The following is a 27,862-nucleotide window of genomic DNA, read 5'->3' as shown; positions in this document are numbered from 1 at the left end:
TACTTGCAGTTGGCCCACCATCATCCCATGATTAGCAATCCAAATCCCCCTTACTATGCTTATTTGTTTTTTCTTTCTGTCATGGCACTTTTCAATTGTTAATATCAACAATGTATTTATGATTATTATTCATTGTTTTTCTTCCCTATCTACAGTGTAAACCTCATGAAGAATTCATTTTGCTCCCTGATTTATCCCAAGCATGCTTAGAATAGTGCCCAGTACATAGTAAGTGATTGATTAACACTTATTGAATGAATAGAGAACTACATGAATGAATAAAATAGATTAATATCCTACTCTCAAGTAGAAGAGATGGCAACCTGCCTTTTTAAAATCCTCTTTCTCAGTCTCCTATTTATACATCAAAGGACCAGCTGGGCTGGGAGGAGGAAGGGATTCTTTGGTAAGGAGGAATAGATAAATACAGTTGGAGAGATTTTTATTTGAATATTTTAGGGTTTCATTTCTTTGGGTTTTTTCTTTTTTAATTGACAAGTAAAAATTTATATATTTATGGTGTACAACTTGATGTTTTGATATTTACACACATTGTGGAATGGCTAAATCAAGCTATTTAACATATTCATTATCTCACACTCTTATTTTTGATGGTGAGAATAAAAGATTATAGATTTTAAGAAACTGTGTGTCTTCTTAGTTTGGAGGACTGTGAAATCTTGTGCTGTTGGGAGATTTTAGGGCTTTTGTATTCTCTTTATCACTCTGATTTTTGGTTCGGTAGTGCTTCAATTTGGAAAGTACCTTCTAAACTAAGAGAACTAGAGGAGCCATGAATGAGTACTCAAAAAAGCAGAGGAGAAAATAAGCTGCTACAAGAAACTCAAGGGAAACAACAAAAGAGAACTTCAGGGTTTCAGCCCAATTCACTAAATTAGGAAAGAGGGCTAAGATTCAAGATCAGTGTTGAAACTGGTAAAAAGATTACATTTCAGGATAGAGGTGCAAAAATAATGAACCATAGGTATATTCATTATCTAATGTTATGTAACATATTACCCCCAAATTTTAGTGGTTTCAGACAAAAGTAAGCATTTATTATCCCTTATGGTTTCTGTGATTCAGGAATCCAGAAGCAGCTTGATTGGATAGCTCTGGACCAGGGCCAATCATAAAATTCAGTCAGATGTTGGCTGAAGCTAAAGTCATCTGAAGGCTTGACTTGGTTGCAGGGTCTTGGTTCCCAAGATATATCACTCACATAATTAGCAAGTTTTTGTTGTTAGCAGGAGGCCTCAGTTCTTCCCACAAAGAGCTAAGATTCAAGAATTCTATGCAAGTCAAGAAATACACACACACACACACACACACAGTGAATTCTGAATATAAATTAGGAACTGAGCTCTTCTTCTCTCTCCACACATATATACATATACATACATATACATATATATACATAGATATCCTGGAGAATTATTTAGAGAGAGTAATATTTCTACATCAGCTCCCTAGGCCAAGTAAGGTGACCCAACGGACTTCACTTTTCTAAAAAGTCCAGTTATACTTATGTATCTTCTCTTACTATTCATCAAAACACCGACAATATTTTGGGCTGAAATGTTGATAACATCTCTATGAATCTCTGCTTCAAAAAACAATCCAAGGAATTCTTGAGTATTTTTACAACATGGCATCTGGTTTCCCCAAAATGAGCAACATAAGAAAGCAAAGGACATAAAAGAACAAGGCAGAAGCCATTGTGTGTGTCTTTATGTTGTAGTTTTCTGCTATACAGTACTGATCACATGATCAGCTGTGATTCATTTTGGGAGAGGAGTGTGAACAGGTGTGAATACCTGTAGGTAACGATTCCTAGAGATGTTATCAACATCTCAGCCCAAAATATTGTTGGTATTTTGGTGAACAGTAAGAGAAGATACATAAGTATAACTGGACATTTTAGAAAAGTGAAGTGCACTGGGGCACCTCAGTTGGCCTAGGGAACTGATGTAGAAATACTACTCTCTTTAAATAATTCCCCAGGATGTCTATGAGTATATATGTATAAGTATGTGTATATATATACACATACATGCACATGTAGAGAGAGGAAGAGCTCAGTTCCTAATTTATATTCAGACTTCACTATATATATACATATATATGTGTGTATATATATACACACACACGTGCGTGTGTATTTCTTGAGTTGCATAGAATATGTATTTATGAATGATAAACTTGACCAATTTTCCTATATACATAGATTTCTTGCATTTAGCAGTGTCACTCACCTCTTACTCTATGGTTTCTTCAATAGCTCCATCAACACTGAACCTTCTAACTCTAACATGCTATGATTCACTACTGTGAAAAAAAAAGCTGATGTCATAAACACATTGTGTTGCAGTGTCACTAAGGGCCATACCCCATTCTTAGGTAACCCCTGAGATCCTACCAGCCTTGCTAGCCTCAAAGGAGTTGCTTGGAGTATAAAGAGGGAAAGGAGACTGAACAAAGTCCTGGAGCTACAGAAATTCTTAGTATATTTTTTCATTATTAATCCTTGGCAAAGAAATAGAAAGTTTGGAGGTGGAAGTAGGCCATGGTTATCTTTAAAATAATCTATTATTATTTGTATCTTTCCTGAATATCATAGCACCTTCTTGTCACAAATGCTTAGGGTAAAGGAAATCACCCGACATACCCATATCCCTCTTACCAACATCTCTACAGTAAAATGGGACCCAAGAGCATCATTTCCTTAACTAGCTATCAAGCAACTACCTCCGACAAACAGCAGTTACCGTCAATATGTTCACACTATTTTCATTTGTGAGGTCTATAATCCATCAGAACAATCTAATAATGATTAAGTCAAATTGAAGAGACTTTGTAAACATCTGTATGTTTTTATTGTTACAAATGCTTCATTATTAAAAGATCAGTCAAAAGCATAAAGGTACCCTGGTTTAAACTTTTTCTGTGTTTGAATGAGAATGTTTCTCTTGGAACACTCTCATATCAGGCTTCCTCTTGGCAAAATCATGAACTGGCTGATGTTGTTTTAGAGGCTTTCTCATGTCCCCTTCCAAACGTCACTCTTCGCCTTCCATGGACCCCTTTCTGTTACCTAGGAGCCTCTCATGCTGCCTTCCACATTCCACCTACTGTACAGTCATGTTCTGGACCCCTCAGAATCCCCCTCTACCATTACAGTATGTTTTTCCTAAGACACTTGCATCGAAAGGCTTGCCAGGGAAGCGACTAATCTTATCATCTTGTGCTAAATGTTAAATTAATCCTCATTCTGTTTAGAATTGTTTTCTAAGCAGGGATTCCTAGAGATGCTATCAACATCTCAGATTGAAATTTCATAAGTATTCTGGTGAATAGCAAGAAAAAAATAACCTAAGTATAACTGGACCTTTTAGAAAAGTGAAGTCTATTGGGTCGCCTTAGTTGGCCTAGGGAGTTGATGTAGGAACATTCCTCTCCCTGAAATAATCTTCCAGGATAGGAATGTATCTCCAAATAGCAAGTGAATATCCAATGGCTTCCCATTGCACTTAAACTCTATAATCATTTTTATTACCAAAAAGTCCTGGCTTCTCCTTACCTGTCTCTTCCTTACACATTACACCTCTTCCTTTTGTCTGTGAACGTGCCAAGCTACCACCTCATTTCTGCCTTAAGGCCTGAAGAGTTATGTTCCAGTTCCTGGCATGCAACTTACTTTTCTTTTTTTTTTTCTTTTTTTTTTTTTTTTTTTTTTTGAGAAGGAGTCTTGCTCTGTAGCCCAGGCTGGAGTGCAGTGGCCAGTTCTCAGCTCACTGCAAGCTCCGCCTCCTGGGTTTACGCCATTCTCCTGCCTCAGCCTCCCGAGTAGCTGGGACTACAGGTGCCCGCCACCTCGCCCGGCTAGTTTTTTGTATTTTTTTAGTAGAGACGGGGTTTCACCGTGTTAGCCAGGATGGTCTCGATCTCCTGACCTCGTGATCCACCCCTCTCGGCCTCCCAATGTGCCGGGATTACAGGCTTGAGCCACTGCGCCCGGCGGCAACTTACTTTTCATCACTTGTTTCCTGACACAAATGTCACCTTTCCAGGCAATCTAAAGTAACCTCAAAATCACTTGCTCACACATCACTTTATTTCCCCTGGTATTAATCACTATGTGAAATTTTCTGGTTCATGTATTTGTCACCTGCCTCTTCCAGGCCTCCTCCTACTTCATTGTCTATCATGTTCATCACTGTATCCCTAGTGTTTTGCACTATGTACCAGAATCTGGTACATATTCAGTGCTCAATAAATATGTGCTAAATGAACAAATGAATAGATTAACCCAAACATAAGCTTTACACTTAAGTAATCGAGTAAGAAGTCTTTGTTGTATTAACATCGGAAAAGGCAGGGGAGGGGGTGGTAATATCATTATAACCAGTGTAACCAGCTTGCATTTATAAGACTTTTATTGATTATGAACTACAGCATTTTTTCATTAAAAACATTATCAATATTGGATTGTAAAATATTCCATTTGCCTTTCTGAAAAACTGTCCTTTTGATGAGATGTCACAAACGAATGCTAACATCCCTTGAGAAATCCTGCCAACAGATCTTATTCTTCTATTAATGTTAAGAAACTGTATTTCTCTTTGGCCAATTTCTAGGCTTATGGATATGTAGTCTCTCTTGCTAGGACTTCAGAAGCCAATGAGCAACTTGCCTGTCACAAGATCCGACGAATGATCTCTCCCTGCATGCAGTGTAGCTAAGCAGAAAAGCAGCTCTTGTAAGAGAATAACCAACACAGCATGGAATATTGCTAAACCTACAGCGTTTTATCCAGCAAAGTTCCCCCCAGTAGCCTGCCCCTGCCAATAAAGCCTAGATATTTTTTCTATCAGGCAGTCCCAGTTTAGTTGGTTGTAGCTTAGAAGCAGACATCTGAGAGCAGTTCAGCAAGCCTGCAGTCAGATGCTTTTGTAGAGTTCTCCTATTAAAAGGCAAAATTGAGGCAAGTCAATAGATTACAACATTCTGGGTTTGCTTCTGTCATCTATCAAACATCACAATTCATCCTGCCTCGCTAAAGTGAAACTCCAGGGATTTGTTTTTAAAGGTGTCCTTCTTTCTGTGAAATACTAAATGAACTTGTTTTAAAAAACAAAAACAACTCAACACAAGTCGATAGGAGCTAAATAACATAACTTTTCCTTTAAGAAAAACATGAGAAAACCTTATTTTCAAAGTACTACATAAAATTCATTGAGACCACATGTCCTAGGAAAGCTTGATTATTAATCGTTCCAGAGAAACTGTTAACGCTTAACATTAACTGCTATTCTTCAATTATTTCACTATCAAATTAAACTTATTCAAGAAAATACAAACAATTTCATACTGGCCTACAAAACAAAAACTTGTTGGTATTTTGAGGGGAGGGGGGAATAAAGGGGAGGTGTCTTTTTCATCAAATCTCTTATGTGAGCTCATTTCATTAATCTCCTCCGTATCTTTCAGTGCTTCTGCGAAGATTATTAATTTCAAGGGTGAGATTTTCTCTGGCTACCACGTACTGTAAAACTGTAAAATTTTTTCCACTCTTCATGGACCATTTACAATCTGCAAGGTTTGGGGTGGGAATGAGATGTATTTCTGCCAATGGATAGCCACATCAGCAGTGCTGAAAACCAATCCTTCTGTTTCACTTATCGTGCCATATGGCTCCATAAAAAAGGAGCGAACCAAAAGTGTAGCTCATACGCCTTGTCAATCTGGGTTTAGACTAATTATTTGATATCATGATGAACAGAGGAAACTGTTTGTAGGTGAATATATTCTCTCTTCTTTCTTTACTCCTGTATCTCTATACCCATGCGCTAATTTACTGGGGGGTGGGGAGGGAATCAGAGGTTTAAAGCCCCTCTAATTTTACAGGAGCTATATTTGAAAAAAAGGCATTGCAATAAAATTATCATACATAGGTTATCATTTCAACAACAAAATATCCCAGGTGTTTTCATAGTAACGTCTTCTTAAGAATTAAAGATCATGATTTTAAACGCTTTCCAATAAGTGCTTTGAGTACTCCAGAGCAATTAAAAAGCAAGCTGACGCGCCAAGATAAAGTTGTGTCCCCCTAGTGACCTCTAGAGCGGAGCTAAGCTCCCACAAGCCAGACTTGGGAGGAAAAGCAAAAAGCATGCCAAAGCCTAGAGCGCTGCTGTAGTCCAAGCCAATGTATTCAGTAATACCCTTCACCTCTCAGCTCTCATCTGAGTTCCTGTCCTTTTTTATATAATCCTAAAGTCTCAGTAAGTCGCTGCCTCTCATGTCATTGGGCCCATTGTGTTGAAATCCAACTTCGAACGACGCCCCTTCCTCGCCACCATCCCCAGGTCCAGTTCCCCCGCGCACAGCCTTCCTCACCGTGCACGGTGTCGAGCCTACTTCCACCTCTCCGCAGTGCTGCAGACAACCTCTCGGACTCTGCGAGTCCCTGAGCTAGAGCCTGGGAGCCGGCAAGCTGCTACCTTTGCGAGTCTGCGCTGCAGGCGCGGGCGGCTTGCACCTGCTCCCCGCGCGCGGGTTCTCAGAGTCCAGCGGACCCCTGGGCAGGACGCCGCCCAGTAGGCTCCCTCCCGAGTCGCGCCCTGGACCACGCCTCAATGCCTCAAGTCACCCCAGCAACAAGCTCTTCCTTGTCCTCCCCGCCATCACTTCTCCCCGCGAACTTTCCAACTTTGGAACCCCGGGTTCCAAAGGAGCAACAGGGAGATGGCTTAGCTGGAGCCACTGCCCGCCTCGACAGGTTGGGGAGCAGGAAGTAGCCTGCAGGGACTTGGCCGGTAGCAAGTCCCCTTGACCGTGGGGAAAAGGAGAGGCAGCCAGTTCCAACCTCCTCCTGAGGATGGAGGTTGGGGAAATGGATGCAGAACTTGTCACCCTAGGGACGAAGGGGCGGAGGCGGGGGGGATTGGAAGAAGAGAATAGAAGAGACCATGAAAAACTCTCTCTCTCTCTCTCACACACACACACACGAGAGAGAGAGAGAGAGAGAGAGAGAGAGAGAGAGAGAGAGAGAGAGAGAGAATATTGATTCCAGAAAGGACGAGACATTAGGAGCCGAGTCGCTTCTCTCCCCACTGCCCAGAGGCGAGGAGGTGCAACAGATAGATACCCAAGCTCGCGGAGTAGCAAAGGGGTGGGGTGAGAGAGGAGTCTCCAGGTTTCCCTGGGAAGCAAAAGGGGCACAAACTCCTGTCAGAGTGTCCCTGGAGGCCAGGGGAGGTGCAGCAGCGCCGCGGCTCCCCTCACCCCCCGCAGACACAGCAAACTCTTCCCCGGCAGGAGCCTTCCACTTGGCCGCGCCTGGATGTAAACAGGCCGGCCCGAGGGGCAGGCGACGGGTGAGAGAGGGGAGGCGGCGAGGGGAGGAGGGAGCGGGACTCACCCTTGATGCTGGGGGGCTTTCTCTTCTTGGCCATCTTCTGCCCCCTTCCCTCCCCCGGACCCCCCACGCGCTTCCTCCGGCTGCCGCGCAGCTCCCAGGCGAGCCCTCGCCACCGCTCTCAGCTCAGCGAGCTCTTTGTTGCTGTGATGGCATCTGCGAGGCAGCAGCGCGGCCGGGCTGCGCGCTCGGCTCGGCTCGGCTGGGGCGGGCGCCGCCGCCCCTCTGCTCTCGGCCGCGCCGCTGGCCCCCAGCTCGCGCTGCTGTGGACGCGGTGGCTGCGGCGGCGGCGGCTGCTGTGCTGCTTCTGCTGCTAGAGGGGGCAGCGCTGGGTCCCCGGAGCGCCCGCCCAGCGCTGACCTCCCCCTTCCCCACACCCTCCCTCCCCCACGCCCCCACCCCCGGGGTCCCGTCTGAGCCGCCAGCCCCCATCCAACCGGAGACGGCGCCGTCATCCAGCAGCAGCTACTGGGAAAGACGACGGTGGCGGCGGCGGGGAGCTGCTGGGGGGCGCGGAGAGACCGCGGCCATCTGGGGCCGGGGAGGAGAAAGCCAGGCAGAGTCTGATGGAGTCTGCGTCCCGCCTGCCTTCCTCTGGGCCTTCCAAGCCCCCTCTCAAAAGGCCAGGACGCGCTGGGCCCGCGAAAAAAACCCGTCGTCACAGGCCAACCAGAACTCCGGCCACCTGCGGAAGGACGGCACTGTCCCTCGCGACCCGGCCGCGGAGCCGACCTCCTCCGCAGCCTCCTCGAGGATAGTGAGCCCGAATTCCACGCGGGTGATGAGCCCCGAAGCGCGTGGTTGCCTCTGCTCCTCCCGAACCGAGAAGGAAAGAGGGGAGAGGGAAACAGGAGGCTGATGGAGGGGAGAGAAATGGAATTCCAGAGGTAGCCCACTGGCAGACACCTGCAAGATGGCTTTGTTGTGGCCCTGAAGCTCTTAATAGTGAGGGCCCAGGATAATTCCCTTGGGGCTGTGGGAAAAGAGGAAAGAAAGTTTACGCTCTCAGGTGTTGGAGGAATTGGGAGCTGGAGGTGAGATTTCTTGGCCTCCAACAGAAACTTTGTTCCAGTGGCCAGGTTCTTTCTCCCTCTGACTAGTGGTTTGCTTTGGAAAGTTCTCCTTTTCCTGGAGGAGCTGTCCTCCCCTCGCGTGCTGATAAGGGATGAAAGGAAGTCCTGCCGGCGTCCCAGGACTGCAAGGGCAGGCGAAAGTTTAAGAATGTAAAGGAGTAGGGGACCTTAAAAAGAATGGCTTAAAGAGTAGGGTAGGGAGGGGTTGCCAGGGTGTACCACTGTAGGGAGAGGATACAATATCGAATTTTTTTTTGTATGCTGCAAGTGAGATTACCACCGAAACGCACTTCCTAATTCGCAGTGACCTTCTTAACATTTCTCCTTTCCTCCTCCTAGGTTAGTACAGTTCCCAACCCAATCTGATTGTCTAAACATTCAGTGAGTTAATTCAATATATCCATCCAGAAGTTGCCCCAGTACTAATGTGGTGCAGCAGAAAGAACGGTGAAGTCAAAAACTCTAATTGTAAATTCTGGCCCTGTAACTTTGTAGCTCTGAGAATTTGAACAACTCACTCAGTCTCTCTGCTCTTCTGTGTTCTGATATATACAGCATCATCTCAAAAATTTCTTCCACCTCCTGAGATATTAGTCACAAAATCATCACAAGTTATTTTTTTCAACCTTTCTAAATATAGCTTCATATAATGTAATATATTGAAGTAAATAATCTAGAAACATGTGAAATGACCAATTCCTCTCGCAATGAAGATATGCATCAAAAATAAAAAACAAAGAACATGTTTATTTTAATAAGCAAAACAGGCCCATTCTCAGACTTATGATCAGAAATAAGACTGACTCAAAGTTTTTCCCTTCCAAACAACTGCCTCTTAATTAAAAACTACTCTTCCAGATCTTCAAATGTTTACTGTGTACAAATATTAGAGTTTGTAAATATTTTTAGTCCATTTTATGTGCTCATATTTTATCACCAACTACTAATTATTGCCTATATTAGAATAATGTTTTTCTGTGTATTCATTACTTTCACATACTTTATTTCATTTAATCATGACTGCATCACCCATGAGTTGAAAAGTAGGTCCAGTCTTCTAGGTTTTATGGACGGTGAAATGGGATTCGTGGAGGTATGATAACTTGCCCACAGATTCGGTGTAACTCTTTTAACTCAGTAGCCAGCTGTCTCCGTGACACTAGCTGCCTATGTGAAATAGAATATTTCTGCTTCAGACCAGGAATGGTTTCCTTTTTCTGATTCATTCCTTCCACAGTGTCAGTACTATTCTCAACAGAGGAGACTCAAATTTAGTTGACTAGTTAGGACTATTTTTGGTACATGGATATGACTAATATGTTTTTACACTAGTAGCACTTTAAAGTGTCCTTACATGCATTATCTCAATTAAAGTCATGACAATCACATAAGATCATCAAAAGAGGTTTATTTAGCCCTGTTGAACAGATGAGGAAACTGAGACCAAAAGACATCAAGGCCACAACTAACCAGGCCCTGGATTTCCAGGACAAGTGTTTCCCCTGTAGCCCACACTGTGTGTTTTTGTTCAAGGGCTACAATTAGAATGACTGCAGGGAACAGTAAGACAGAATACATGATACCATCAGTATAAATATATAGTCATGCATTGCTTAACAACAGAAATACATTCTGAGAAATGTGTCTTTAGGTGATTTCATCCTTGTGCAAACACCATAAAGTATACTTAAACAAACATACATGGTATAGCCTACTACACACTTAGGCTATATGTTATAACCCATTGTTCCTCGGCTACAAACCTGTACAACACGCTACTATGCCGAATATTATAGGCAATTGTAAAACAATGCTAAGTATTTGTGTATCCAAACATATCCAAACATAGAAAAGGTGCCATAAAAGGCCGGGCACAGTGGCTCAGCCTGTAATCCCAGCACTTTGGGAGGCTGAGATGGGTGGATCACCTGTAGTCAGGAGTTCACGACCAGCTTGGCCAACACAGTGAAACCCCGTCTCTGTGAAAAATACAAAAATTAACTGGATGTGGTGGCAGGTACCTGTAATCCCAGTTACTTGGGAGGCTGAGACAGGAGAATTGCTTGAACCCAGGATGTGGAGGTTGCAGTGGGCAGAGACTGCACCATTGCACTCCAGTCTGGGCAACAAGAGTGAAACTGTCTCAAAAAAAAAGAAAGGAAGGAAGGAAGGAGGGAGGGAGGAAAGGAGAAAGGGAGGGAAGGAAGGAAGGAAGGAAGGAAGGAAGGAAGGAAGGAAGGAAGGAAAGAAAGGAAAGGAAAGAAAAGAAAGAAAGAAAGAAAGAAAGAAAGAAAGAAAGAAAGAAAGAAAGAAAGAAAGAAAGAAAGAAAGAAAGAAAGAAAAGAAGGAAGGAAGGAGGGAGAAAGGGAGGGAGGGAGGGGAAGAAAGAAAGAAGAAAAGAAAGAAGGAAGGAAAGAGGGAGGGAGAAAGGCAGGGAGGGAGGGAGGGAAAGAAAGAAAGAGAGAGAGAGAAAGAAAGAAAGGAAAAGAAAGGAAGAAAGGAAGGAAGGGAGGAAAGAAGGAAGGAGGGAGGGAGGAAAGGAGAAAGGGAAGGAAGGAGGGAGGGAAAGAAAGAAAAAGAAAGAAGGAAGGAATGAAGGGAAAGAAAGAGAAAAAGAAAGAAAGAAAGAAAGAAAGAAAGAGAAAGAAAGAAAGAAAGAAAGAAAGAAAGAAAGAAAGAAAGAAAGAAAGAAAGAAAGAAAGAAAGAAAAGAAGGAAGGAAGGAGGGAGAAAGGGAGGGAGGGAGGGGAAGAAAGAAAGAAGAAAAGAAAGAAGGAAGGAAAGAGGGAGGGAGAAAGGCAGGGAGGGAGGGAGGGAAAGAAAGAAAGAGAGAGAGAGAAAGAAAGAAAGGAAAAGAAAGGAAGAAAGGAAGGAAGGGAGGAAAGAAGGAAGGAGGGAGGGAGGAAAGGAGAAAGGGAAGGAAGGAGGGAGGGAAAGAAAGAAAGAAGGAAAGAAAGAAAAAGAAAGAAGGAAGGAATGAAGGGAAAGAAAGAGAAAAAGAAAGAAAGAAAGAAAGAAAGAAAGAAAGAAAGAAAGAAAGAAAGAAAGAAAGAAAGAAAGAAAGAAAGAGAAAGAAAGAAAGAAAGAAAGAAAGAAAGAAAGAAAGAAAGAAAGAAAGAAAGAAAGAAAGAAAGAGGGAGGGAGGGAGGGAGGGAGGGAGAGAGGAAAGGAAGGAAGGGAGAGAAAAGAAAAGGGGAGAGAAAGAAAAGAAAGAGAAAGAAAGAAAATGAAAAGAAAAGAAAGGGTGCTGTAAAAATGCAGTATTACGAATTTTTGGGACCACTGTCATATATTCAGTCCATTATTGACTGAAATATTATTATGCAGTGTGTTGCTGTATAGTTGTACTTGAGCAAGGGAAGGGAACTTTAGAGAACTGCTAGAGCGTGTACCACTCACTAGTCAGCTGCAGGATGCCTTGTGGGAATGAAAACCTTGGGGCTGTAAGAATTTTGATTTTTCAGGAGTCAGAAATCCAAATTTTCTTGTAAAATATTCTTTGTGATGTTGGTGAATACATTAAAAAACAAAAACACAAACACAGAAAAGGGTAGGCCTAACAGAACACATCTGCCAATAACATGTAGACTATGAGCTATGTGTCTGTGTGTCTGGTTTTAAATTTCATCAATTGCTTTTTACCCCCAGACAGCAAGGGCTGAACCAAATCCTTGAGTATGGTTCTAATTCTGATGGCACCTGATGTCCCCAGAATTAGAGATTACCAAGGCCTTGGGTGAAATTAATTATGATTTATAAAAATGATTTGTGGGATAGGTGTTTCTAAATTTCTGGCTATTCTTTATTGTTATTATTATACTTTAAGTTCTGAGGTACATGTGCAGAATGTGTAGGTTTGTTACATAGGTATATACGTGCCATGTACCCATCAACTCATCATCTACATTAGGTATTTATCATAATCCTATCCCTCCCCTATCTCCCCACCCACAGACAGGCCACGGTGTGTGATGTTCCCCTCCCCGTGTCCATGTGCTCCTATTGTTCAACTCCCACTTATGACTGAGAATATGCGGTGTTTGGTTTTCTGTTCCTGTGTTAGTTTGATGGTTTCCAGCTTCATCCATGTCCCTCCAAAGGACATGAACTCACCCTTTTTTATGGCTGCACAGTATTCCATGGTGTATATGTGCCACATTTTCTTTATCCAATCTATCACTGTTGGGCCTTTGGGTTGGTTCCAAGTCTTTGCTCTTGTGAACCGTGCTGCAATAAACATACATGTGCATGTGTCTTTATAGTAGAATGATTTATAATCCTTTGGGTATATACCCAGTAATGGGATTGCTGGGTCAAATTGGTATTTCTGATTCTAGATCCTTGAGAAATTGTCACATTGTCTTCCACAATGGTTGAACTAATTTACACTCCCACCAATAGTATAAAAGCATTCCTCTTTCTCCACATCCTCTCCAGCATCTGTTGTTTCCTTTTTAATGATCGCCGTTCTAACTGGTGTGAGATGGTATCTAGTTGTGGTTTTGATTTGCATTTCTCTAATGACCAGTAATGATGAGCATTTTTCATATGTTTGTTGGCCACACAAATGTCTTCTTTTGAGAGGTGTCTGTTCGTATCCTTTGTCCACTTTTTGATGTGGTTGTTTGTTTTATTCTTGTAAATTTGTTTAAATTCTTTGTAGATTCTGGATATTACCCCTTTGTCAGACGTGTAAATTGCAAAAATTTTCTCCCATTCTGTTGGTTGCCTTTTCACTCTGATGATAGTTTCTTTTGCCGTGCAGAAGCTCTTTAGTTTAATTAGATCCCATTTGTCAATTTTGGCTTTTGTTGCCATTGCTTTTGGTGTTTTAGTCATGAAGTTTTTGCCCATGCCAATGTCCTAAATGGTATTGCCTAGGTTTTCTTCTAGGGTTTTTATGGTTTTAGGTCTGACATTTAAGTCTTTAATTCATCTTGAGTTAATTTTTGTATAAGGTGTAAGGAAGGGGTCCAGTTTCAGTTTTCTGTATATGGCTAGAATTTCTGGCTATTCTTGAAGCCATAAATGAGAGTGATCGCAGCAAATGAAATAATTTCTAAGTCACATGTGGTTCTTCTGGGCACAGAGACACACATTTTTCCTGATAGTGATGACAAGATTGTGATAATGAAGATGATGACAAGGATGAAACTGGCCTCACCTCTATTTCCCTTAAAGGATAGTTCTGAATGAACCCTTTTAAAAAATAGACACATAACTGAAATGGTAACATTAGTTACATGTGGTATAATCATTATTCTTAGATTTTTCTAGCCGTGTCAAGACTACACATAAAGTAAGAAATAGAATAGGGAAAGGAATACATGTTCCTACGTGGAAGTATTAAGTAAGCTCAACAGGAAAAATAAACTTATACAAATTTTACTAAAGACTAAAATGAAAATATAATTCATAGTACATAAAGCATGAATGCTCTGAAAGTATGTTAGTGCAACTGCAGTGAAAAGGTTGAAAAATATGACCCACAGAAGAGTATTTTTGGCTGAAACATTTTACATCGAATACCTGTGCATAAATTAACAACTGTAGTTTAGAGAAAAATAAAAAGAAACAACAAATGTCCCACTGATTTTAATAATGTTATAACATCAAAGGATGTCAAATGATCCAAACTTGCTCCACTGTTGAAAAACCACATTGTATTTTAAATTTTTACACACAAAAAAATCTTAATATTCACCTCAGCTGAGGTTTTTAGGGACTCTACAATTCTGTGACTACAAAGGTTAAAATACAAATAACAGTTGAAAGAGAATGAGATCAGCCAGCTAGTCCATTTAAAAAAAAAAAAATTGTGGCACTTACAGACTCAATCAACATGTGAAGAGGGGGAGAAATTGAGGCTGGCTTCCTACCCCATGCCACACACCACTATGTACACATGAGACTTAAATAACACTTCTTCCCTCTCTTGTGACTGACACAGATACTCCCTATAATAAAATTTCACTTGAATTAAACAGAAGGTCTTAGGGTGAGCCCCTGTATAATTTTTAATCTCTTTACTCCATTCTGATTATCACACTGATGATCCTTAACTCAGAAAACATGCAATTTCATTTATGTATGTTTGAACTGGGCAGAAAGACATGAAATTCAGAAACATCACTGAAGGGCTTAAATGCAAATTCTGGGTTTCTTAGATAAAATCTTCACAAAGAGAGTCCTCCTCACTCCACCCCAACACTTTACTGCTTTCAAAGTACCCACAACACTACTATTACTACTAGAAATTGAAAACACTGTGCTGAATCTGTGCAGAGGAAAATTTTGTTTAATTTTGCCAAGTTCAATTTACCAACTGTCACCCAACCTCTAGAACTGCATCCCTCTAGAGGGAGTTAATTAATAGGGCACTTTTTTGTACTCACAATGAAGTGTCTGCTGATTGCAATTCAACTCCACAGAAACCTCCCCCACACCAAAAAAAAAAAAAAAAAAAAAAAGCCTTTAGGATGGCCAAGAAGTCTTAAAGCTAGTTATCTAATCATATAACCCAGAAATTTCACTGAGAGAAATGGCACAGACCTGACTTGAGTGAGGCAGAGTATGAATGGAAGGACACTGTCAGACATTACATAGAGATAACTGTGTACACCGTGAAACTCTCAAGTTTTTCTGAAAAGTACATAAACAATGAGAATTGGTTTTTTTAATACTCCAGTTGGCCTGCTCAAGGACAGAATTTTCTATCTTACTCCTGCCAGCTTCCAATTAATCAATTTACCTCCAAAGTGTTCTCAAGTTGTCCCATTCTAATTTGTTTGTAACATTGGTCCTTGGCTCAGTTTACCAACTCACTCCTTCATATCTAAGTGAACCATTTGCATAAAAAATGAATGGCATACCAATTAACTAAATGCTTCTGAGACATTTTTGACAACGAACTAAACTGTATTTTTCCTTGTCTTCTCATCTATTTCTCTTTATTCACTAACTATCCTACATTTATTCAACAAATATGCATTGAGTAGAGCTATATGCCAGTCGTTCTTTTAAGTGATTGGTTATATAATGGAGAAATAAAACAGCATAGTTCATACATTCATAGTATTTTACAGTTTTACAAGGGAGATAAAAATAACCAAACAAATAATTACAAATTGTTACAAGTTCTATGAGAAGAAAAACAAAAAACATAGTGGTATAGGAGGGGGCAACATATATAGCATAATTTAGATTGAGAATGTCAAGGAAGATTCCTCTAAGAATGTGATGTTTAAAAAGAGAAATGAATGACAGAAATGAGCAAGGCAAAAAGCAGGGAAAAGACTGCTCCAGGGAGGGAAAACAGCATATGCTGAAAGGCCCAGGTAGGAAATTCAAGATCAGAGCAGTAGTTTCTAAATTCCAAACTGACCAAGCAGCCCACCAATTTTTAAAAAAATTTCTCACACTTCTTCAACTACATGTATTTGGTTACTTTTATATTGTGTATACTATTGTACTAATATATTATATGTATTATAAAACATACACAAAAATTTGAAAGTCTCGAAGGATACGGTTTTTTTAAAATGGACCATCTTGGACACTTCCAACTTCAGAACCTCCCGAATGAGAGGAACTGAAGGACCAATGTGGCTGAATCTTAGGACATGATAATGTTAAGCAGAGAAATGATATGATAAAATTTACATTTAAAAGTACCAGCCTAGTTATTGTATAGGTAATTGTAATAAGCCTTATAAACTAATGATATAGTTATAGAATTGGTTGAGAGTTAAATTTGCACACCACACCTCAGTTGTGCTCTGGAGCCCCTCATTGAGTTGGGGACTGATACTGAAACTTTCCATTTAAAAGTAATTCAAGAACCTACAAGCAATGTATTCCACAGCCACGAATACAGATGATACCCACATCTTGCTTTCTAAATACCATCATTCACTAAAAGAAAGAGGGATCCTTAGAAAAATGACTCCAAGTCTGCAGCAGGGAAAGTACCAGGTAAACCTGGAACATATTGATGTGTCAGAAAACACAAAAGAGCTCAGACTAATTAGATCATGTTAAAAGGACAAAGGAGCCAGCTTGAAGTGGTTGTCCACTGATCAAACATATGAAGAGCTGAGCCCCAAAAAGATTAACTATGATAATGTATTATAATACTTTGAATAAAATAAAATGTATGAGCCCATGGTGATAATCAAAAGAGAAAATATTAACTAAATATTAACTATTTTTAGAAGAACATGAGCTAATAAATGTAGAAGAAATGACAGAATTACAAAGTCATCATTTTGCAATGCCCGATGTAATAACTATGAAATCAGTGGATGCCAAAATCATTGGATAAGAGGTTATTGGGAACATGATATTCATATGGTCTCAAAATATTACCTCATATGTTAGTCACTAATTTTTTTTCAGAGTGCTAAGGCTTTATTACAAATGGAGTTTATGCTAGAGGGGCCCTTCTCCAATCTTTCTTCTGTACCCTCTTCTCTCCCAAAGGTATCTCTCTAAGGGAGGTCAGTAGGCCATTAGAGAAGAGGAAATCTGGAGAACAAAAAGGAGCACTGCTTTTGCCAAAGTCCTCTGAAACCACCACTGAGTCCTTCTGGATCCAGTTGAGAATCTGGACCTTGAAAATGAGAGCTAAACCTCTTCCACTAGAAGAGGATGATCACTGATGCTATGGATCCTCTGAGACTTAGCAATATCTTCTCTCTGAACTTCAATTTTGAGTTGCCCACTCACAGCCATCACTATGATGTCCCTTTGAACAAGACTTCTACTGAAACCAGCTCTGCTGTGACTTACGGCAAGTATATGAATGCTTATTTCTAAATTACCCTTTATATTTCCTCAGTGTCACTAAGGAACCCTAGATCTCTTCCATAACATGCACCAGTCACTGTTTGGCCACCATTTTTATTCTACTGTGGTCACCTCACGTTGACACAGGGCTTCTCTTAGAGACTTCTAACCTCTCAGTTCCAAAGTTCCCCCAAAAACTATGAACCCACTGAGTTGCACTGTGAGTAAAGGGCACTGCATCATCTCTCGCTTACTTGTCTCCCACACACACCCCTTAACTCCTCCCCTAGTACTTTCTACTTTTCATACGGTGGGACTTCCCTTGTATTATCTCCTCCATGCCTTCAACATTATGGCTTGTTGTAATATTCTATTTCCAAAGAGCTAAATTTTCCTTTTGATTTATAAAGGGCTACTTTTGGAACTTAAAAACCAGAAACTTTTTCCCCCTTTCAAAAATCCTAGATTTCATGAAAATTATCTCACAAAGTGCTCAAGAAAATTGGCCGTGAGATTCAAAACTAAAGAAAGATCCCTTTTCTCTAGGTGGATTATGCCTTTCCAGAAGTAACGAATGCCTTTCCAGAAGTAACGAATGCCACTAATTCAAGCCATAATTAGCCACAGGGCAAAGGGTTTATTAGGAATTAAATATTCATTGGTTTCACAGGCCAGAAATACTATCTTAATTAGGGTTACCAAAGCATAGTGAATCAGAAAATCTGAAATCTGGTTGCAACTTGTCAAATGATACACTTTATGACTTTTGACAACTTGCATAATAAAAAATAATAGTATCAGCAATTTTTGAGCCCCTCTCTGGGCCAGTGAAGCTGGACTATGAGTGATGCTGGGTATCTTATTTATTTATTTTCTGGTACTCCTGTCTATTTATTTCTGGTACTCTAGTCCCCCAGTTACTATCCTAAATCTTCACCATTCCCCTCTAGTTTCTGACTCCAACCTTCCGATGTGAGAAAACATAAACTTCTGTAGTTTAAATTGCTCTTGTGTTTACTGATATTTGTAGTCACTTTCCTAACTGGTGCACCAGGTAGTTCTGGGTGCAGTTTGTAGATATGGTGGCAAGAAGTTAAGAAAGTTTCTGTGGGCTTCCAGTTTCTCTTTGAAGTAGGGCATATAGTTATCTGCTGAGTTTGAGGAAGTAAGTTGTGGGGAAGAACATCTAAGAAAACTAGAAATGATTTTAGATGCCTACTGTGGAGAACAGGGGAAAGGAATAACTAAGAAAACATTGAAAGGATCCTAGTCATTGTTAGGGTCAAGATGCTGTTAAAGGCAATGGATTTATTTAGAGTAGAATCAAACCTGAAATCATTTTATCTTGGTCCATCAATGTAAAGGACAAGAGAAGGTCAGTGATCAGATTCATCTAGATGTGTGTTTTGTAACAAGGATTTGAGAGGAGAATGAGGCACAGAGTTTAAGAGATTGACAAGAAACAAGAAGTAGTGTGTTATGGAATCCAGCCAGAATTAGCCAGGATGTGAGGAAGGGAGGAGGCTGACCATCTCTCTCTCCTGCTAATGTACCTGCAATGGGGTTCCATTGCTCATAGAAAAACAGTTTAAATAATTAAGATGCCTACACAGGAATGATCTGACCCATGACTCTTTCTAGCCTCCTCTTGTGTTGCTCTTCCCATTGTTCTCCATACTCAAGCCGTGCACACAGGGGGCTGCAAGAAAGTACGCCAAATATATAGTTTTTTATGAATTCTATTTGCTTTCTTTTCCATGTACATCCCCTCAGCCTACCTTTTCTAGCCAAATCTTTTTTGCTTCCCTGGGCTTATTTTCCATTAGCCTGGTCCCTTCTCTCTAACTAGCAACACCACTTTTAATTTTAATTATTTTAAGTTCTTCTCCTTGAAACTTAATTGATCTCCCTGACTCCATTCTTTCACCTCTCTAATCCATCTTCACATTGATGTCTTGGTTATCTTCATATTACTCTGAGCAAAGCATATTATGCTTCTGTTCTCAAAGCTTTTGTAGTACAGCATGAGCTTCCTATGTCATGTAAAGTTCTCTACCACCTGGCACCAGTTCACCTTCCCAGTCTCCTCTCTTCCACTCTCTGCCCTCAACATTCTATGTTCTAGGCACACTGGATTCTTTATAATTCCTTGAATATGCCACATATGTTCATATGGGTTTGCTTTCATTCACATTGTTTTTTCACTTCCCATCTCCATCTTTTAAAGTCCTAGTCATCCCTTGAGTCATAAATGGTACTCATTTTCTGCTGAGAAGTAATGGCTCCTTTTGTGTATTACCATAACATGTTGGTTGTACCTTTATCATTAAGATTTATTTCATTTACATTATATCTTGATTATCTGTGTGGATGTCTGTCTCTGTATCAAACTGGAAGGTCCATTTGGGTTGAGATTTTGTCTTAGTCATTATAATAGGAACTTAGTTCCTAGTTCAATGGTAAGTAATCCTTGACAAGAGCAGCAGGGGGATAGGGTTGCAATAGTATTTTGGGATCAGATTAGGGAGCCCGTGAATGTCAAGTTATAATGAAGAAAGGGACTAGGAGTGGTGGCTCACACCTGTAATTCCAGAACTTTAGCAGGCCAACGTGGGAGGATCACTTGAGGGCAGGAGTTCAAGACCCAGTCTAGGCAACATAGCAAGACCTCGTCTGTACAAAAAAAAAAAAAAAAAAAAAGAATCCAGGCTTGGTGGCACACACCTGTAGTCCCAGCTACTTAGAAGGCTGATGCAGGAGAATTGCTTGAAACCAGGAGTACGAGGCTATAGTGAGTTATGATCACGCCACCCACTTCAGCCTGGCCAACAGAGCAAGACCACATCTCTATTAAAAAAATTAAAGAAGAAAGGAAATTCATATATAATAGACATTTAATACATATGTTTTAATTGAAGAGCTGTTAATAACCAAAATCTCTTTTTTTCTTCATTTGACAGATTCTAAGTTCCCATTTGCACAGGAAAGGAAACTCTTCCTTTATTCTTTGGAATGTTATTCATTGATTGATTCATTCAACTTTTCTTGAGCATCTACTATGAGTTGAAAGAGCATTTATAGTCCATTTAATTCAGTTTTCTCAGTTTAAACATAAGGAAATTGAGGCCCAGCAAGTTGAAATGATTTAACATAGGTCTTACAGCTAGTACGTGGTGAAAACAAAAGACTAGAAACTAGTCCGTGCCTTGCTTTCTAATCCATAGCTTCCTAATTTTACAAAATTCTTACAAATTTGAGTAGGTAATAGGCAGATTGATGGCACCCTAGAAACCTATGCAGAAAAAGATTCTAATTACCAAAGTCAAAACTTTTGGATATGAAAGATATTTCCCTTTACCTCAGGCTCTCATTACTTTATATCTGATTTTATAAAACCTTCCAAATTTGTTTCACTGCTTTCATAGTTCCCTCTCTGCAAATTCATTTCACATATCTGTTTCAAACCACATGCTAGTTCCCTAACCTAAAATGAATGTTTCATTTCATCAGTCACCTATTTAAAAATCCTGTCTGCTCTCCATTGATTACAGAATAGAATATTGATTACAGGATAAAAGACAGGCCTAGATTCAAATCATGCCTCTACCTTGCCTATTTCTTCCATAAGCTATGTTTCAGGCAAATCACTTACACATTACGACCTTTAATTTCTACAACTGACAAATGGGAATAAAAGAGTTTAAGGTTTCTATATTGGATTTCAGTCAAATATTTAAAAATATCCTTCCCACATAACTTAATTATATGAATAGCAAATGGGAAAAAGCAGCAAAAAAAAAAAAAAAAAAAAAAAAGTCAATAGCATTCAAACAAGCGAAAGGGTCATGTCATAACATTCAAAAAATTGTAGTCATCAAAGAGATACGAAGAAGTTTTCAAGAATTTACAGAACAAAGCTATGGCAAACCTCTTAATGTCATCCTCCAAACAAGCATTTTGTAGGGAAGGTGAGCAAACAAAATTCTGAAAAGTTTAACCAACCACTCCTACACTATAACATGGGAAAGGCAGCTTTAGATGAAAGATGAGTAACCCTTAGAGGAGACAAAGAATTTTGCAAGGGAGGAAAAGTCCCATCTCAACTAGTTGCATGTCTACCAGAAAAGGGAACTATTGGAAATCTCCCTTTTGGCATCTTCCAGCTGGGTGAAAATGGAAAGGATGGCAGAACAATCATAAACACCTATAGTTAATTATCTCCAACAATAAATAGTGATATAGCAGAAAGGAAGAAAAAAATAGAAAATAATTAGGACAAGAGTCTCTGAGGGAGAGAAAGTAGAGAAGAAGCATGTGTAGTGCCTGAAGGGAAGTAACCTACATGCACTCCCTATGTTGTTTATTTTTTTCCCAGAGGATGAGAGAGAGGAGCTTGGGAGGAAGAGAAATTGCTACTGGGGAGAAATGGGCAAATATGGAGAGGGAAACATTTAAAAAGCTAATGACATTGAAGTAGAGAACTCAACAAACAAAATCAAATTCCGGATTACTTTCTTTAAAGCAAACAAAGAATCTGGGCTCCATGATGATTAGAAGAAATAATTCAAAGCCCAAGAATACTTCTCAGTGTAATGAATATAAACGGCAATAAATTAAGATTTTAGCACAGAAAACATTTACTAAAATTCCAGAAGAGAGTAGAATGTGGATCCTCCTGTGCACAGCCACAGTTGAGCTCCTTGAATCTCAGGTAATAAAAAAGCAAGTGGAATTCACTCACATTATAGCACAGCAAAGAGAAGACCTAAACAAAACTGCTGTATTTTAAAAGATAAAAAGAAGGGACATAATAACTTTGCAAACACATTATCAGCAAAAATAAAAACACATGAGAAAGAAGAATACAGATGAAAAACCATGCTGGAAGTAAGCAGAACTTCACAAAGAAATAATTTCCAGCAAGTGCTTCATGATATAAAAGTTAACGAGAACCTAACATCAATTTTTAAAGAAATAAGGTGTAAAGCAGTATTGACGATGAAAGGGAAGAATGCAAAGCTAAGAAAACAAACTGAGAACCACACAACACCATTAAAAGCAAGTTAGAAAGCACAAGATACATCTCTATTGAATATAATTTCAAACTCCAAACTCAAATTTAAATTTCTTCTATCCCCAGCCTATGTAAGTAGGAGGTAAAATTAGCTTTTCTCTTTCTAGCTCCATCCCCCCAATTTGCTAGTCATTGTTTCTGATATCTGTGGGTAGGAAGGTAAGTGTTGGGAAAATGCAGCACAGCTTTTGTGACAGTTACAGTCTGCAATCTACCTACAAGGCCCTCTGGGTGGCAGAAATACAATTGCTGACTCTGTGGGGTGCCTTTGTGGGTTTCTCATCAATCCCAGGCAATTGGCTTGTCTGCCTCTTTTCTGTCTGCCTCCTGGATTTCTGGGGTCCACCCCTCTGTTCCTGTCCTTCAGGCAAGTACTCTTGGTTAGAATCATTTCCATAGAGTCCTTATCAAGTCTCAGAAACATTTACTATTAGCCTGCCATATGAGGAAGTACAGCTTAGTCACAAAGCAGCCACCTGTGTGTTCAGCCACCAGACTGGGCAGTTCCAGCGACAGCATCTCAGCTTTAGAATATTCACTGGTAAGATGCTCAAGTTTCTGGAGACATGCAAAAGCTCTCCAAGTGGTCCTCTAGAAAAGCCTCTCCTTAACTTGAGGAGAGAGGATTGTGCATCTACCATATTCTGCCTTTTTTCACTATTATTATTATTACTATTACCGTTACTATTACTATTACTATTACCATTACCATTACTATTACTATTACTAGGCTATCTGAGTGGTCTAAATTCAATGACAGGTAAAAAGACAACTTGGCTTCTACAGAAGGTTGCTTTTACCTGTTTACTCCCAAAGAGTAAATGAACTGTCATTGATAAAAATAAAATCAGAAGAGATCAGTGGATGCAACTCCCCATGCTTTAAGTGTATTTCACAGAAGCTCACCTGAAGTTCAGAGGAATTGGCAATCTCCCAATTTTCCAGGTCAGAGAAAGACATGGACTCACTGTCTTTCGGGTCCCCAGCTATGACAATCCCTCAGAAACAACTTAGAACACCAACAGAAGGCATTAAGTTGGCTATGCAGGGAGCCACATTCTTCAGGGTCTGAAATTCTTGCTGTGCCAGCACCGAGGCAATTTCCACTTCTCCGAGCATGCTGTGCAGTTTCTATTTAGGGGGTTTGTACCATCAAAAAATACATCTTCTTCTCCATCAGCGGCTGGTACTTAAGGTGGGTGAAATGTAAAACACTGTCAATTTCTCACCAAATAAATCTCTTTCTCTTCAACCTCAACTTCTTATGTAGACTAGAGAGGAATGAATCACTACAGCTGGCAGAACTAGTTTAGAAACCTTGACCTTTGAAAGTTCAACATGAATGGTCTGGTTCCTGTCTTTAGAATGGGAAACATATTGTTTTGTTGTTAACTTTTCCAACAGTGCATCTTTTTATTTGTCTACCACATCCTTTATTGTATTATTACTGCTAGGTATCTGTGACTTCTTTAAGACAGAGACACTATCACTCTTTTTGTTTATTTGTTTTTGTTTTGTTTCATTTTGAGATAGGGTCTGGCTCTGTTACTTAGGAGTGCAGCAGCCTAATCTCGTCTCACTGCAACCTCCACCTCCTGGGCTTAATAAGCCATCCTCCCACTCCTGTCTCCCAAGTAGCTGGGACTATAGGCATGCACCACCACACCTGGCTAATTTTTTTTTTTTTTTTTTTTTTTTTTTTGAGATGGAGTTTTGCTCTGTCACCCAGGCTGGAGTGCAATGGTGCAATCTCAGCTCACTGCAACCTCCGCCTCCCGATTCTCCTGCCTCAACCTCCCGAGTAGCTGGGATTACAGGCACACTCCACCGCACCCAGCTAATTTTTGTATTTTTAGTAGAGATGGGGTTTCATCATGTTCGCCAGGCTGGTCTTGAACTCCTGACCTCAGATGATCCACCCGCCTCAGCCTCCCAAAGCTCTGGGATTATAGGCGTGAGCCACTGTGCCCAGCCAATTTTTGTGTTTTTTTTGTAGAGATAAGTTTTTGCCATGTTGCCCAGGCTGGTCTCGAGCTCCTGAGCTCAAACAATCTGCCCGTCTCGGCCTCCCGAAGTGCTGGATTACAAGTATGAACCACCACAGTATCACTCATCCTCATTTTCTCTGCAGTTCCTGGACTCACTGACGACAAATCGTAAGCACTCAGGAAATTTAATTTTAAGGAAAAGCCAACTTTTCTCTTCCTATGCACATATTACCTACCCTTCAGTCCTAGATAAGGCTACCTTTTCCACAAAGAATTCCCTTCCATTTCAGCTCCATTATTTTCTCCGTGTCTCTGAACTCTGAAACTTTTTCCAAATGATGTTTATATCATCATGTAAATTTTTCTTTACCTTGCCTCTTCAGTAAAGACTTGAGCTCTTTATGGATCATCTTATAATTACTTCTTTAGAGGTATTCTTACTAACTATTCAATAAATACTGAAATAAACACTGTGCTAGGTCAGATAAAAAAATCATCTCAGCTATATGCATTTCAGAAGGAGCTACTCTTTTTTTTTTTTTTTTTTGCTTGTGTTTTATATAACATTGAACTAAAAATAATTCAAACAAGGAGCATCCTGAAATGTTAGACCAAGAGAGGTCTTTAGAGATGATCAGTTTCATGCAGTTTACTCCATTGTAATGAAGTGGCACCTTACAAATGCTGCCTCCCTTCACCCTCTGCTGACCATTCTAGAAACTGCGCCTTTTAAAATCTCATTGCAGAATGACCATCATTCCTGTTTTCTCCATGCTCCTGAAATTGTTTTTTAAGAGTCACTTTTAAATGTGTTCTATATAATGGCACTTGTTCAGACTCCAGAAAAACTAAGACTCTGTTACTCATAGGGAATATCTGAGCACTTGAGTTCTAGAGCCAAATTGTTTCTGTTCATAAGTTAGTTCTTCCACTTCTGGCTCAGACAAGTTACCTAACATCTCTGCTGATCAGTTTCTGATCTAAAAAATAAAAACAACAATAATAATGATGATCTTTAAAAGTTGCTGTGAGGTTAAATGAATTAGTGTCTGTAAAACACTTAAAACAGTTCCTGAAAATGGCAAGCCTTCATTATTCTTATTTGGTGGTGGTGGTAGTAGTTGTGATTAATAACTTTCATATCAATGACAAATATTTCTTTTTCGCTCATTTTAGTAGGCTAAACTCCTAGAAAAGCTATACACACACTCTGGTCTATTCATCTTTAAATCCCTAGTATTGGGCATAGTAATTACTCAACAAATGTTTGTTGAATAAAGTTTATAAATAATATGATTATTTAAAATGCAGGCTCTGATTTACACTCAATCCAAATCTTGACTCTGCCATTTAGTAGGTATGAAACTTAACTTTGAGGGGCATAACTTATGTATTTATCTTTAACTTGTAGAAATGTATGGAGTACAAGTGCAAATTTGTTACATTCATAGATTGTGTAATTCTAAAGTCAAGGCTTTAGGGTATCCATCACCAGAATAACATACGTTTTACTTATTAAGTAATTCCTCATTATCCAACCCCTGCCACACCCACCCCTTCACCCCTGAGTCTCCTTTGCCTATTATTTCGCTCTCTACATCCATGTGTACCCATTTTTTAGCTTCTACTTATGAGTGAGAACATGCAATGTTAGACTTTCTGTGTCTGGCTTGTGAAACCTAACTTTTCCGAACTGTTATCATATACATAAAATGATGGTGATTACAGCTCACACTTCCTAAGACTGTTATAAGAATTAAGTTACTATATACAAGAAAAGCACTTACAATAAGATCTGGCACAGAGTAAACAATAAATAAATGCTAGATAATATTATTTATAAAGATTTCCCAAAGTAATATTTATAAAGTATAAGCAGACTTGTAAGAGCATATAACATACCTTAGTTTGAATTCTGACTCTATCATTTACTAGATATGGAGATTTAAACATGATACTTAGCCTGTAAACCCCAAATCCTGATTTAGAATTCAGATAATACTACTTCCTTTCTATTTTAAGGATTAAATAAAATGGAGTGTATAAAACAACACTGTGCCTGAAAAACCACAATCATTTAATAAATGACTAGTTTTGTTTTGCTGATGTAGTTCTTGTTTTTATTATTAGCTTTGCCAATAAGGAATTTTAATCCTGGTAAGAAACAAAGAAATAAATAACTATAGTATAATGCAAGTAAATGTCATGGAAATAATAAAGTTAACAAATGCTTTGACAGTTTATGAGTAGGAATGATCAGTGTGAGCTGCACTAATTAAGTATACTTTCTGAAACAGGTAACATTTCTATAAAAGAAAATAGAGAATAGGTAGATATCCCAGGCAAAAAGAAGTATGACCTCAGGAAAGGTAAACTAAAGCACAAAAGCAGGAAGAACAAGGCTTATTTGAGCAGTAGAGAAAATGGGCACAATTAGTAGATTTCTTTTTTTTTTTTTTTTTTTTTTTTTTTTTTTTGAGACGGAGTCTGGCTCTGTCGCCCAGGCTGGGGGTGCAGTGGCCGGATCTCAGCTCACTGCAAGCTCCGCCTCCTGGGTTTACGCCATTCTCCTGCCTCAGCCTCCGGAGTAACTGGGACTACAGGCGCCCGCCACCTCGCCTGGCTAGTTTTTTCTATTTTTTAGTAGAGACGGGGTTTCACTGTGTTAGCCAGGATGGTCTCGATCTCCTGACCTAGTGATCCGCCCGTCTCGGCCTCCCAAAGTGCTGGGATTACAGGCTTGAGCCACCGCGCCCGGCCAGTAGATTTCTTATACAGTCATTCATCAAATTATTAATCCAGACCTGCAATGTCCAATATGGTAGTCATTAGCTGTATGTGACTAAAGAGTTCTCAAAATATGGCTAGTATAACCAAGAGACTGAATTTTTAATTTAACATAATTTTAACTAATTTAGATTTAGAAACTGAAACAGTTCATATGAGCCAGTAACTCCACTCCTCGGTATATATTCAAAATAATTAAAAACAAAAATTCACACCAATACTTGCACAAAAATGTTCATTGCAGCATTATTCACAGTAGCCAAAAGGTGGAAACAACCCAAGCATCCATCAATATACGAGTGGATAAACAAAATGTGGTCTATACATACTACGGGATATAATTCAGCCATAAAAAGAAATGATTCCGATATATGCCACAACATTGATGAACCTCAAAATCATTATGCTAAGTGAAATAAGCCAGACCCAAAAGGACAAAAATTGCACTTACATTAAGTATCTAGAATAATGAAAGTCATAGGGACAAGAAATAGAGTAGAAGTTACCAGGGGCTGGTGGAAGTGAGGAATGGAGAGTTATTGCTTAATGGGTACAGAATTTCTGTTTGGGTGATGAAGAGTTTTCAGAAATAATGGTGTGTTGCACAACACTGTGAATTTAGTTAATGACACTGAATTGCACACTGAAAAATGTTTAAAATGACAATATTTTTGGTCATATATATTTTATTACATTAAGAAATTAAGAAAAGTAAAATATTTTTCTGATAAACA

The 27,862-nt window shown here is 39.7% G+C and overlaps 1 protein-coding gene across 11 annotated transcripts in view; it reads right to left on the bottom strand.

Moving 5' to 3' along the window:
• The window catches only part of SLC44A5 (solute carrier family 44 member 5), a 550,857-nt gene that overhangs the window by 406,774 nt on the left and 116,221 nt on the right, over positions 1-27,862 (bottom strand). The window contains exon 1 of one of the 11 annotated variants that reach the window (XM_007978268.3): positions 7,424-7,726. The exons of 6 other annotated variants lie outside the window; for them this stretch is intronic. In XM_007978268.3, coding sequence (XP_007976459.3) covers positions 7,424-7,457 — 34 coding nt within the window. In that variant the 5' untranslated portion in view covers positions 7,458-7,726. Of the gene's footprint in view, positions 1-7,423; positions 7,727-27,862 lie in introns of those variants that run through there. 4 more of the 11 variants (XM_073007200.1, XM_073007202.1, XM_007978264.3 and 1 more) reach the window with 4 other exon arrangements.

This window comes from Chlorocebus sabaeus, chromosome 20 (assembly GCF_047675955.1).
Source record: "Chlorocebus sabaeus isolate Y175 chromosome 20, mChlSab1.0.hap1, whole genome shotgun sequence".
Lineage (NCBI taxonomy): Eukaryota > Metazoa > Chordata > Mammalia > Primates > Cercopithecidae > Chlorocebus > Chlorocebus sabaeus.
The sequence above is the reverse complement of the archived record's forward strand: the minus strand, read 5'-3'. Positions and strand labels throughout refer to the sequence as shown.